The sequence below is a fragment of the Dipodomys spectabilis genome, unplaced genomic scaffold (assembly GCF_019054845.1).
Source record: "Dipodomys spectabilis isolate Male_0828 unplaced genomic scaffold, ASM1905484v1 ptg000051l, whole genome shotgun sequence".
Taxonomy (NCBI): domain Eukaryota; kingdom Metazoa; phylum Chordata; class Mammalia; order Rodentia; family Heteromyidae; genus Dipodomys; species Dipodomys spectabilis.
The window spans coordinates 17949734-17964241 of record NW_024870728.1 but is presented as its reverse complement, the minus strand read 5'-3'; the positions used below and the strand labels follow the sequence as shown (position 1 = coordinate 17964241).

General features: G+C 33.9%; 1 protein-coding gene across 1 annotated transcript in view; it reads right to left on the bottom strand.

Annotated features, from left to right (window-relative positions):
- The window catches only part of Erbb4 (erb-b2 receptor tyrosine kinase 4), a 1009337-nt gene that overhangs the window by 258201 nt on the left and 736628 nt on the right, over positions 1-14508 (bottom strand). Inside the window, exons 10-12 of the mRNA XM_042679248.1 lie at positions 9170-9243; positions 8004-8094; positions 5099-5298 (exon numbers count right to left, since the gene is read on the bottom strand). Of these exons, the coding sequence (XP_042535182.1) occupies positions 5099-5298; positions 8004-8094; positions 9170-9243 (365 nt within the window). The remainder of the gene's footprint in view (positions 1-5098; positions 5299-8003; positions 8095-9169; positions 9244-14508) is intronic.

Sequence of the window (14508 nt, the reverse complement as noted above, 5' to 3'; positions counted from 1 at the left end):
AGATGCATGATGTATTTGAAGAGCTTCTCTTTTAATCTACTTAAGATCTCAGGTGATCACTTTAAAATCTCTATTAATTTTCTACAATATACAATGCCCCTTGTTCTTTTATACCTACCACTAGTGGCTGTGCTTTTGTTTTTACAAACTTATAATCCACTACTTTAATAGAGCAGTGAACTTCTCTTCTCCCTTCTAAAGAAAACTCTCCCTAGTTTATTTCCTTTCCCATTACGAAGAAATTTAAAAATCCATAGATAAGTTTAATAGTGTATGTTATACCATATACTCTGTGTACATGTGAGTGAATAATGTAATTTATTTTAGCAGAGTTTTATAATAGCTATACAGGCAAAGTCCTTTCTTTTGACCTAGGCATGTAATTAAGCAAATACTATCACCAAATCTTTTTCACAAATTATAAACCTGAGTTTACCTAAGATCTAATAATAGAGATTTTCCCTTATATTAAAACAAAAGCTATTTGTTTCTCTACTATTGCTATGGTTTGAATGTTGTTTGAGCCTACTAAAATTTATATTGTGGTTTATTTCCCTGATGTGATGATACTTAAAATTGGTGATACCTTTAAAAGGTAGTGGGATTGTGGCTGTGTTTGAGTGATAGAATGCCTGTCTAGCAGGAACAAGGCACTAGATTCATTCTCTCACACCATGTGTGTATACATTCCCCCCTCCCCCTCCCCACACACTGGGACCTTTAAAAGATGGAGTCATGTAAATGTAACTTGAATTATTTTATATTTTTCTCATTATTACCACTCTCATAATATGAATACTATTTCACAAAAGGTTACACTGTGCAATTATTTCCCAGAGCTAAAAAAAAATGAAAAGTGGAATTTGTGTGTAAATTAGGTGGTATAAAATGTGTCTTATATATTGCTATATTATCTTTCAGAAACACTGGATCAGTTTAGACTTGTCCTGAGCACTTGGTGTTAGGAATTTTTCCATCATTGTTACTGCATTGAAAATCCTAGTGGATATTGTTTATGCCACTGGTTTATTAGTAATCTGAAAGAAGAAAAAAAGAGTGAGTTTTAAATTTACATATTTTGGGTTGAATTTGAATGTCTTTTTATTGTTGAGTGATCATTTGTGTTTTTCTCTTTGAATTTATTCGTTTTATCCATCAACTTTGTCTATTTTCAGTGTTGGAGTTGTCTCTTTTCTTTGTATATTTGAAAAGGCTCTTCAAAAGTTACATACATTAATTCTGCACACACACATATAGTGAATAACTTTCTGCAGTTATTTGTGAGAAGCTGCATGAGTTTCAATTCAACACATCAGTTTATGACTATAGAGCATTTTCATCAGTGCCACCTCTTCCATCATTGTCTCCCATCTCTCCCATGTTACTCCTCCCTGAATTTCCATAGTCACACATAAACTCTCAATATTATGACTGTATTTGCCCATCATTTCTTGTCTTATGGGTAATTTTGAATGTGCTTGTGTGTTGTGCAAACATGTGCATTTTTTCTAGCTAATTAGATGTTATTTTTTCTGTTTTCTGTTTTTTATTTTGTTAATTTCTTGGTTCTTTTTTATAACTACATTAAAAACTATATAAAAATTTTGCCAGGCCCTGGTGGCTCACTCCTGAAATCCTAGCTACTCAGGAGGCTGAGATCTGAGGATCACAGTATAAAGCAAGCCCAGGCAGGAAAGTCTGTGAGACTCTTATCTCCAATAAACCATTAGAAAACAGGAAGTGGCGCTGTGGCTCAAGCAGTACAGTGCTCGCCTTGAGCTGAAGAACTGAGTCAGGATAGCTGCCAGGCCTGCCAGGAGTTCAAGCCCCATGACCGACAAAAAAAAAAAAAAAAAAAGAAAATCTAGAAGCTTTGATATAACATAGAAAAATGTCCAATTGATTATAATATTGGTTCAACATCATTTAGTAAACACACTGGCTTGAGAAAAGCTCATAGTATATTGAACGTATTAAAAGCAGAACTTACTAAAAGTATATGATGTATATAATTTACATAGCAAATTATATGGTGTATTATGTCTATGGTTCTGTATACATTATGTATCTATGCACCAAAATGGCCTTTTCTTCATGGATACTTTTATTATTTTGATATCCAACAAGTAAAAGTACTGTTAATGTTGGAAAAACTGAAGTTATTTCAATTTTGAAACATCAAAAATAAAATTAATTCTATCTTTTATGTTGGGTTTAAATATACCTGTACAATTTTTTAAAGACATAAATCATGTAAGTTCAAATGTAACCTGGGTTTTGAAATAGTTGGTATGGTATTTATCTCTAAACTGCTTTATTGAAGTGTAAAAATTTATACTTAGTTCTTTTAAAAGAGCCAACCTATTTTTTTTTATTAATCTACCTTCAAACTTCCCTTGCCCATCACTGCCATTTTGTTAGTAGGATAACCACATTGCAAAAGAGGCAGAAAGTGCTCTAGCTTTTCATGTCATATTGTTTTTCTGAGTCTCAGTCTTTTCAAATCACAAAGTCTGCTTTGAAACTTCTGACTTAAAAGAGTCAGTTTGCTGCAGCTTCTGTTACCCTTTATAGATCCAGTGAAAAAAAATCTTTTATTGTTATTATTTGAATTCCAAATTTACTGTTATAAATTAAGGGTTTTATGCTAGATAACCAATTCCAAGATTCGCATCAGTATGTTACTGTGACATGGAGGTAGACATACATGATTTTTTTGATTATGCATGCACTGTCTAAGTGTGTATTATTATATGTGGATTTCATGTGCAAATGCTTATACACACATATTGTGGGTGCACTTGTCTATTTTATTGAATGTATGTGTATAATCATGTGTATTGTGCAGATACCAAGAATTATTTACAGTGCATTCAAAAGGAAGCAAATATTTAAGTCCTCTCATCTTCAGAGAGTGTTTGAGATGATAATATTTTAACCATACGTGTGCATTCATTTACACGATCTTTGTAAATATCAGTAGGGTAATCTCCAAGGTCATGTGCATATTGTAATTATATTACTAAGAAAGCAGGCAAAAGATTTTCCTAGAACCAATGTGATGTGAAACTGAAGTCCAAGTTTTAATAAATGGATTACATGCAATATATATTTATCCTAAGATACTAACAATCAAAAATAAAAATCTTGATTTCACACTTTGGCACTATATAATTGTTTCTTTTATCCAGTCCATTTTCTTCCCTACACTGCAAAATCAAATCTAAGTGTATAGAAAAAAAATGTGTTCATGATCTGAAAAACAGCTAACCTCTATCCATGAAGCACAACACTGAAAGTTAAAGATCATCTTAGACTTAGTTTACTACTGCTATTTTTAGTATGTACTGTCTTTTGGTTTGAAACATTTCCAAGTCATAAAGAGGTATAGAACAATATATGATGAACTTTCCCTGATTTTATTTGTTTATATTAAATTTTTCTTTATTTTTGTCTTCCCATTTGTCTTTTTGTTCATCTCTAAAAGGATAAAAATATGAATATGAAGATTAGCAAATGTCTCATAAAAGAGTGTTTGACTATTTTGTTTTCCTTTAGATATTGTTGTATGAACACAGTTGTCTTCTTATCTGTGATATGTACCCTTACATGGCATTTCTGAATGAATGAAGTAGAAGCAAGAACACATCACTTTGGTTCAGAGAAATAGTTATAGATCACTGTGCTATGAACCATCCTTCTTTGTAGCCTATATGCATACACAGACAAGTGTGTGGTTAGAAGTTTCAGTACTAGAGAATAAAATGAAACAAACTCTCTTTCAGGACTCATCAGTACATAAAAACAAGGAAACAATCCATACTAAATGAAAAGCAAAATTTCACTTAATATGAACATGTATATTTTATACATAATGAGATCTGATATTTCCTCATTCTATTCAGAAAAGAAGAAAGTGTAAGAATTTAAGTTCACTTAAAACAAAACTTCATGTTGTTATAGATTTATTTGGAAAATATTTTTAAGGATCAAAAGCAGCTAAAATGGGAGTTTTGCCCAGAGTATATTTTATCAAAATTGTTAGCCTGAGTTGCCTTAAACTTTTACCACAATGAAGTGAGCTGTTGAACAGTAAATTAATTCACTGACTACTTAACTCAATAAACTTAAAAATTGTTGGCCTTGTAAGAGTTTATATCTTAACAATAGCTAATATTTATTTAACATACATACAAATCAAATAAATTATATATGCACACCTTCTTGTCTGTTTTGATGATAAGATCAAAGATATAAATTAGTTAACCTGAGAATAAAACTCTTCTTTGGGAATATGCCTTACAAGAACTTGACACACTGTGACCACAATAAAATATGCATTTGCAAGTGAATCATTTGAATTCTAAGTCATTGTATCTAAAATTTACTATAAGTCAAAAAGTTACATGAATTGTACTAGAAACAGGATGTAGAAGGCAGTAAAACTCAAAACTAGAGGAGATTCAAATATTAACCCTTGAAGTATCAATAGATCATAAAGAAATTATACATTCAAGTGCCCATGTTAACTTTATTCCTTTTGTTATAAGATAGATGTGTTGAGGTAGGACAATCGTTACCAAGTGACAAAGAAAACGATATGCCTATATAAATACTTTTATAAAACAAAAGTACTTCTCAGTATATTTCTAGAACAGTGTTTCCACTTGTTAGAATAACTTGTCTCTATTTTTCCTACCACTGCCATATGGAAAAATTCTGTTATTCTATCTTTTAGATCTTCTGAAACCAATGAGCAAATAGAATTCAATATGGTAGATTTCTACAAAGCCACCTAAGGAATTACCTGTCTGCCATTTAAACACTTAAATGCTTGGGTTTCCTTTAGATCTATCAAATCAAAATCTGCAAAGGAAGATTCCTAAGATTAGGCAAGATTTACAGACATACAATAGGGTATAAGACATTTTCCTCTCTATTTTTCTTTGTACTATCTCAGTAGTTATAAATACCACTCCATGACACAATTGGATATGGATACAAATGCTGACTTCCTGTTATTCCCAATTGTTGGGGCTAGTGTGGAATGAAACTCATTAAAGTTTCAGTGTTTTACATCTCCGGACAATGTACTTACTACAGTTCTCAGCTTTTCTGTTATCCCGGATCACGATTCTTTGGTTGATGGTGCTGAAGAGCGTTGTCCAGTTAATGGTGTGATAGTAGCAGAGGTTGCTGTTGTCAGTAATGTAGATGTTTCCTGCGCTGATTTCCTTGAGGGACTGGAACTGCAGAGAGGTGATGCCTTGCTGCTTGAGGATAAGCAGTGACAGGCCACTAAGGAGGAGAAAGGGGAAAACAACTGTAGTAAGTGGTTTCTGGCCATGATACAGTCTCCGGAGTCACCTGAGGGTGGTGTACCTCACTCTCAAAAGAATATTAATGGACATAAACGAAAATCGCATCAGTTAACCTCTGTGCAGATTCGCAGTATTTTGGTCTTTAAATGCCATGTACTAACAATTTTAGTACTAAGAATTATCAAAAGAAAAATGGATTTTTAAAGAATTGAGCATTGGCAATCTCTCTCTCTCTCTCTCTCTCTCTCTGTCTCTGTCTCTGTCTCTCTCTCTCTCTGTAATTACCCACTTTCTTACCCTATTGCCTAAATGTTATGTGCTTCAACAACTCAATCCTGTTTTAAGACTAGATAAATAATTATTGGGTGATTATCTACTCAAAGTAAGATATTAAATCCATGATTACTATGTAATAGATTTGGACATGCTTTCAGAGAAATGATATTGCAAAAAATAAGATTTCACACTTAAATTATGCTTTAGACATCAAATATAATAGTTACAAGATTGATAGAAAGTAAAGAAAATAATTCAACTAAAATTTAAAAAGTATTCAGAAGGCTTGGACAGCTACCTAAAACTCTAAAATTTCAGAATGACTACTTTATGCTAATCGATTATCTTTTTAGTGTTTGCTTTTATTTCAACATAGATCATATTTTTGGTAATTATTTTTATTTTCTATTCTCTAACAATATGCTGAATATACTTCACATATCTCAAGCAACTAATGAGCATTATTTTCATTTTGGAGATCAAAAGTCCTTGTTGACTAATAATTTTAAATATGCTTTGCTGCTAACATTTAGAATTATTATTATTAATTAAAAAACATGTTGACTGAATGACAAACACTGAGATGTTATTCATCTTCAGTTTTTCACTCCCATTGAAATACTCAGAATTGGTTAAAATATCAGTACATCTTGACTGGTTTATAATATTTTATTCAATGGAGAATAAGAGCTGTGTATATACTCAATACATCATATCTTTCACTATCCATTTAATAAGTTCCTTTCCCTTTACTTTTTGTGGTATACTTTAATTAGTATGTAATAATTGTATCAAGTAATGGGTATCATTATGGCATTTTCATATATGTATTATTTATATTGACCATACTGACTCTCAGTGTCTTTATTTGTCCACTTTTTTCTCCTCCTTACTACCCTCTCTATCTTATTTCACTTCATATAATGATAATTTTCCTGAAAATGAAATGACTCCATTCTTCTCAATAACTGAATAATAGTCTATTGTGCAAATATACCATATCATATTTATCCATTCATTTGTTTATGGGTACAAAGACTGATTCCATACAAAGCTATTTTGAATAGTGATGCAATAAACTTGTGTCTCGGGTATCTCTGCTCTATGCTGACTTTGATTTAAGTATATATCCAGAAGTAGTATAGCCGGATCAGATGATAGTTAGTCTTATTTTTTGAGGCGACTTTACAACAATGTCCATAGTGGCTGCACTAATTACCTTCCCACCAACAGTACATTAGGGTTCCCCCTGCCATTTTCACCAGACCTTGTTTTTGTTTTCTTAGGTTAGCTATTTTGACTGGAATAAACTGGAGTCTCAATACAGGTTTGATTTGTTTTCCTTGAAGGCTAAGGCTGATGAAGTTTTTCATGCTTATTAACTATTAGTAATTTTATTTTTTCTTTTTTGCCAGTCCTAAGGCTTTAGCTTCTTTTGCTCAAGGAGAGTGCTGTACCAGTTGAGCCACAGAACCACTTCCAGCTTTTTCAGTAGTTTATTGGCGATAAGGGTCTGACCGAGTTTCCTGACCTGGCTGGCTTTAAACTGGGATCCTCAGATCTCAGCCGCACCCAGCTTTAACACTTCTTTTTAAAACTACCTACAGGTGTATCTCTTTTACATTTTAATAGTAAAATTCAAGGTAGTATTTTTTTTGCATTTTTAAAAATCTTCAAGTGTTTTTACAAAGGAGTTGCCATTTATGAATACAGTATATCTTAATCAAAGTCAATGTGGTTTTAAAAAAGTAAAATATTAATATAGCATTTAATCATAGTATTAATTCTGCAATTCTCATATCTAATCATATTAAATATTATTTTATATAACTAAACTGATTTTCTTTTAGAAATAAGAACTTGATACAGATACAATTTGAGATAAAAATGATGGCTTAATAAAGACTTAGCCTGTGATTTTAAAATAATTAAACTTGATAACAGTGTCTGTCTCAGCTCCAAATACTTTAGTCATTTATGAATCAGAACTGCATAAACAGTGGCTGACCAATCTTGGAAACATGTCCTCCATGTTGCATGTTTCCAATGACAGCACCAGAGTTAGCCTCCTGTTCAAAAAGCATTTGTAACTCACAAACCTAAGACACTGTCAAGTCATCCAAATCTGCCTTGTAGATACAATAAGATCAGAAAGAAGGTTGGATTTAATGCCTCATATCATGTGTTTCATATCTACAAAACACTAAGTAATATATCCTATACCATTAAAAAAACTATGAATTCTGTGTCATTTGCACAATCACTTGGCATATTTTCATAGAGATTATCTTTAGAATTAAAGTTGAAAACATATTTCTAGGCTCAATTGAGGAGTAAGAATATGGCTTCAATTTACATACAATGTTACTGTTGAAGTGACTTCCAGCTTAAACCATATGCACTTACCTATATAATACTCTGCCACCGATGGTTACAAGGTTGGAAAAAACACTGAAATCAGTCATGTTTGGAGGCCATGACTGTATGTTTAAGAAACCTGCAAGTGATAAGGGTTAAAGTCATTCAGATTATCATTATTTTAGAAACAAGTGCTGGCCATTCTTCAAGTATGACAAACATGGATGAAAGGGTAAGAAATAAAGGGTCAGGAATGTTTCTTATTTTGAAGTAGTTTTTCATTTTTCTTCCCCAACACTGAATATACTTCCCCAAGTTTCTTGGCTAAATAATAAACAACATCAAAATTATGACCATTAAGAATTCACAGGTTGGGCTGGGAAGTTGGCTCAGTGGTAGAGTGCTTGCCTTGCATACCTGAGGCCCTGGGTTCAATTCCTCAGCACCACATAAGCAAAAAGAAAGAAGCCGGAAGTGGCGCTGTGGCTCAAGTGGTAGAGTGCTAGCCTTGAGCTGAAGAGCTGAGGACAGCGCCCAGGCCCAGAGTTCAGGCCCCACGACCGAACCTCCCCCCCCCCAAAAAAAAGAATTCACATGTTTCAGACTTACAGAATTATAAAACTATGTATGTCAAAATATTTCCATAATGAAGTTTAATTTCTCTTAGTTGGTGCAAAGAAAGTAGTCTAGCTAAAGAGAAAATGCAAATTTTTTCACGTGTTTTGCCTATCATCTCAGCTCTTTGTTTAGGATGTTGATACCTACCTTCCCTTTTAAACTACTTTTATATATTTATAACATCCTTCATTACACTTAAAAGTCTTTGATGGTAAATCTCTGCCTGATTCATGCCTATGAACTCCATAATATATAATAAAAGCATTAAGGATAATAAATGTTCAATAAATGTGTGATACACATGTGCTGCATGGTACCCATGTTCAATAGTATCTCTATAGAGAGCAATTATTTTAAATGGGTTCAAAGAACATTTAACACTCACCTAAAAAGTGGTAACAATATTTCAAGACTATTTATTTTTGTAATTCCACAGGCACTCAAAATGTGCACAAAAGTCACCATTATTCAAAATGACAGTTTTTCACAAACTAGAATTTCCTCTGAAAATGAGTCACGATCCCAATATTATAACAATGCTTTTAAGGACACACCAGATTGTAGTTATAGTATAATATTTACATGATAAGTAGTACCTGTTATCTCTCTGACTGTCCGAAATACATTCAGCTTCTCTGGGTCTATAGCTTCAATCGCATTGTAAGGGTCCCTAGAAAGTGAAGAAAGAGGCAGCTAAATTTATTGTGAAATCCTGTACAGAGGGGTTACAGTTACATAAGCATGGTAATGAGTAAGTTCATTTTCAACATAGTGTCTTGTACATCTCATTGTTACAATGCTTCCTATTTAAACATTTTGTTTTTTCCCTTCCCCTCCCCAAATTATAATGACATTAAATACAGTGAAAACAGGGGTTATACTGTGCAGGAGGAACATACAAAGCAACAAAATAAATCACAAGGTACCTTATAAACATATTATAAACAATAGCAAGAAAGAAAAAAAACCACTTGTGTCCTTATTTTGGGGTTCATTTTACTTAACTTCATCTTATCTGGTCATATGTACATAGCTTTTGACCTTTTCTACTTGTCCCAGATATATTCTAGTTATTGCAAATAAGGGAAACCATGGGACCTATGTTTCTTTGCACCGGGCTCACTTCATTTAATATAATTTTTTCCAAGTCTTTCCATTTCCTAACAAATGGGGCAATGTCATTCTTTCTGATGGAGGCATAGAATTCCATTGTATAAACATACCACATTTTCTTGATTCATTCATCTACTGAGGGGCATCTGAATTGGTTAACTTAGCCATGGTAAATAATGCTGCAATAAACACAGTTGTGCTGGTAGCTTTAGTATGGTCTTGTTTGTGATCATTTGGGTAAATGCCCAAAAGGGGGATTACTGGGTCATAGGGGAGCTCTATGTGGAGTCTTTTGAGGAATCTCCATACTACTTTCCAAAGTGGTTGAACAAGTTTACACTCCCACCAACAATGCAGTAAGGTTCCCTTCTGTCCACATCCCCTCCAGCATCTGTTGTTATTAGAGTTCTTGATTATAGCCATTCTAACTGGGGTGAGGTAGTATCTCAATGTTGTTTTGATTTGCATTTCTTTTATGGCTAGAGAGGTTGAACATTTGTTCAAGTGTCTATTGGCCATTCTTATTTCCTCTTCAGAGAAGTTTCTCTTTAAGTCTTCAGCCCACTTTTTTATTGGGCAGTTGTTTCTTTGAGGATTTGTTACTGGGGGATTTAATTTTTTGAGTTCCAAGTATATTTTAGATATGAGACCCTTGTCTGTTGTATGGCTAGTGAAGATCTTCTCCCAATCCATGGGCTTTCTATTGATCTTGCTAGCTATGTCCTTTGCCATGCAGAAGCTCTGCAGCTTCATGCAATCCCATTTATCCAAACATTCTTTGATTTGTTGTGTTTGTGGGTCTCTATTATGGAAATTTCAGCCTGTGCCAAGGAGAGTCATCAAAGAAAGAGAACTATAGACCCATTTCTTTTTTTTGAGGAGGGGGGTCCGGTCATGGGGCCTGAACTCTGAGCCTGGGCGCTGTCCCTCAGCTCTTCAGCTCAAGGCTAGCACTCTACCACTTGAGCCACAGCCCCACTTCCAGCTTTTTTTCTTTTTGCTTATGTGGTGCTGAGGAATCGAACCCAGGGCCTCAGGCATGCAAGGCAAGCGCTCTACCACTGAGCCACCTTCCCAGCCCTATAGACCTATTTCTTTGATGAACATCAATGCAAAACTTCTCAACAAAATTTTGGCCAGTCGACTTCAACAATTCATCCAAAAAATCATACATCATGATCAAACAGGATTCATTTCAGTGATGCAAAGCTGGTTCAATATACAAATCAATTAATATAATTCATCACATCAACAGGAGCAAGGATAAGAAACACATGGTTATTTCATGGTTATCTCAATAGATGCAGGAAAAGCTTTGACAAGATCCAACACCACTTTATGATGAAGGCTCTGGAAAAATTAGGAATCCATGGAACATTCCTCAATACAATAAAGGTTGTGTATGTCAAACCTACAGCCAGCATTATACTTAATGATGAAAAATTAAAACCATTTCCTCTAAACTCAGGAATAAAACAAGGATGTCCACTCTCTTCACTTCTCTTCAATTTAGTATTAGAGTTCCTAGCTACAGCAATAAGATAAGATGCAAATATAAAGGGGATCCAAATAGGGAAAGATGAAGTAAAACTCTCCCTCTTTGCAGATGACATGATCTTGTATTTAAAGAATCCCATGGACTCCACTCCCAAATTACTTGAGCTGATTTGAAACTTTGACAAAGTAGCAGGACACAAAATTAACCCTCAAATGGGCTGGGAAGGAGGCTCAGTGGTAGAGTGCTTGCCTTGCATGCCTGAGGCCCTGGGTTCGATTCTTCAGCACCACATATGCAAAAAGAAAAAAGCCGGAAGTGTCACTGTGACTCAAGTGATAGAGCACTAGCCTTGAGCTGAAGAGCTGAGGGACAGCGCCCAGGCCCAGAGTTCAGGCCCCACGACCGGACCCCCCCCCCCAAAAAAATTAACCCTCAAAAATCAATGGCTTTTCTGGATGCCAACAATGAGAAGAGCGCGGTTGAAATCAGGAAAGTATCTCCTCTAGGAATTAACTTAAGAAGTGAAAACTTTAAAGACCTGAAAAAGGAAATCAAAGCAGAACTTAGAAAGTGGAAAAACCTCCCATGCTCCTGGATTGGAAGGATCACCATCGTAAAAATGGCAATACTTCCCAAGGCTATTTACAAATTCAATGTGATACCTATCAATATTCCAACCTCATTCTTCAAGGAAATAGAAGAGGCAATCCAAATATGGAAGACCCCGAAGATCAAAACGATCTTTAACAGAAAGAACAGTGCTGGAGGAATATCAATACCTAATTTCAAACTCTACTACAAAGCCATAGTAATCAAAACAGCTTGGTACTGGCACAAGAACAGACCTCAGGACCAATGAAATAGAATTGAAAAACCCCAAAATGAACCCACAGCTCTATAGCCACCTAATCTTCCATAAGGGAGCTAAAAATAAAATAGAATGAAAGAAAGACAGCCTCTTTAGTAAAAGGTGCTCACAAAATTGGTTAATCACCTGTAGAAAACTAAAGCTAGATCCTTATATATCACCCTGCACCAGAATCAACTCCAAATGGATCAAAGACCTCAGAGTCAAAGCAGACACCCTGAAAACATTACAGGACAGAATAAGAGGCAGCTAAATTTAAACGCTGACCAAGGAGTGAAAAGGTAAGAAATACAAGAGTAGTTAACTGCAATTCAATTCAATTTTAATTTTCATAAGAAAGTTAGCAATGTGTTGTCTAACGTCCTAGGCAAGATGAGGAAAGGGATTAATAGATGCTTTTAGATTTGTTTTTAATGACACAGAATTTGGATTCTTCATCAAATAGTATATCTATAGGGAATTCAGTTTCACCTCTCATGAATAAAGCTTCAAAGTTAGAAAGTCCAAGTCTGAAACATTTAATTTTCATTTGATTCTGAAACTTAATTTATTTTTTGTTTGTTTTGTTTTCTCTCAGCATTAGTGCTTGAACTCAGAGCCACACATTCTTGCTCAGCATTTTTTATCAGGATTAGTGCTGTACTATCTGACTCATGTTTCCAGTTTTAGCTCTTTGCTGGTTCATTGGCTATAAGAGAATTGTAGATTTCTCAGCTGGGGCTGGTTTTGAAATGTGATCTTCAGCTCTCATCCTACAGAGTGACTAGGATTATAGGCCTGAGCCACAGTGTCCAGATTAAAAACCCATTCTTAATTGAGAAAAATGTCATTTGGAACTAAATTATATCACAGGGAGTAACATTGGCATTTGGGCTTCTCAAAGCTAATACCATCTGTGATTTATGACAACACGTATCATTAGCAATTTATCAGACACAAGTTAAATCAGTTTGTTTTTAATTGTGTATTTTTGAAATTTCTTAAAAGTGCAAATTATTCCTCATAAAGGTTATGGAGAACTATTTTATTGCTAATTTGCTTGTATCTTTCTCTTTGATTTATAACATAAGATGTGTTACTTTCATTGAACATTATGATTACCCTGTCATTGTGTTTGGTAATCAAAAATAAAGCTCTAGATAAAGAGAGTGAAATGTTTTCACTAATCCAGGAGAAATTCTTTTTTCAATACCCATGTTCCATTGTCTCTGATCATTGCAGCCTATAGTCAAATAAAACTTTCCTTGCTGAAATACGGATGTGGTAAGCTTTGATGATTGCAAGCACAACCCGTGACTGGTGTCAGAAACCACAAAACACAGAAAAGATAGGTTTCTACAATTAACCCTAAACTTCAAACTCTAAGCTTTGCCTATGCTTCTCATTCTAAATAAGGAAATGAGAAACTATTTTTATTTTTGGAAATGAAACTACTATGCCAAAACCCAAATATGCAAATTAACTTCCATTAGCTTTCTTATATATTAACATTTTAATTGATAAATTACCAGGCCATTTACTTTTTGCAAAATCTTGTTTTCTGAAAAGAATATCATTCAATTATGATTGCTTTTTGTTTTTGTTAAAATATGTCAACTACTTTAATAAGCCTTACAAATGCTATTAAAAACCTGTTAGTAATATTTTCAGGTTAATAGCAATTAATGAGATAAAGTCATGTTTTTGACTTACTAAACTTTTCCTATTTGCAATACCTTCTATTGTTTAAAACTTCCCTATACCTCTTTCTCTCTTTCTCGGGACTGCTCACACACACACACACACACACACACACACACACACACACATGATTACCTGCAGTTATAGAAAAATGTCTATGTCTATTGAATTGACTTTACAGTTACAATTTCCCGAGATAAAAATGAGTCATTATAACTCTCTTGCTGGCATAAGAGCAAGAATTAGGGCTGTACTCTTGTTTCACACACATATGTAATAGATACATATATATATATGTATATATACATACATGTAAAGACACACATATGTACAAGACATGAGAAACAATAATGTTAGCTATAATTCTAAATTTCCAAATTTAAGTGTTGTGATTAAGGACAGATAAACATCTAAACTAGGGTGTATGATTTAGGGTACAAGAAAATTTTACCTCTATTTGTTTTCTAAGATAGTCTAAAAATAATATGTGTGGCAAAATTTTCTATGCTATAAACTAGACAGTTAGGAGAATTTCTTTTGCATTGACTGTTCTACATGTTTTGTCTTTATTGTTCTTCCTTGTCTATCTCTCTCACACTTTCCCTTTCCTTCCTTCTCCCTCTCCAATAACACTTTTCTTTTATGTACCATTGATTAAGACTTTATAACATTCAAGTACTGGGAAGAATAATTCATAATATTTCTTATCGTTGATTGCCATCACTATCAATGTAAAATGTACTTATTAAATCTGTCCAAGAAAACAGATAAATTGT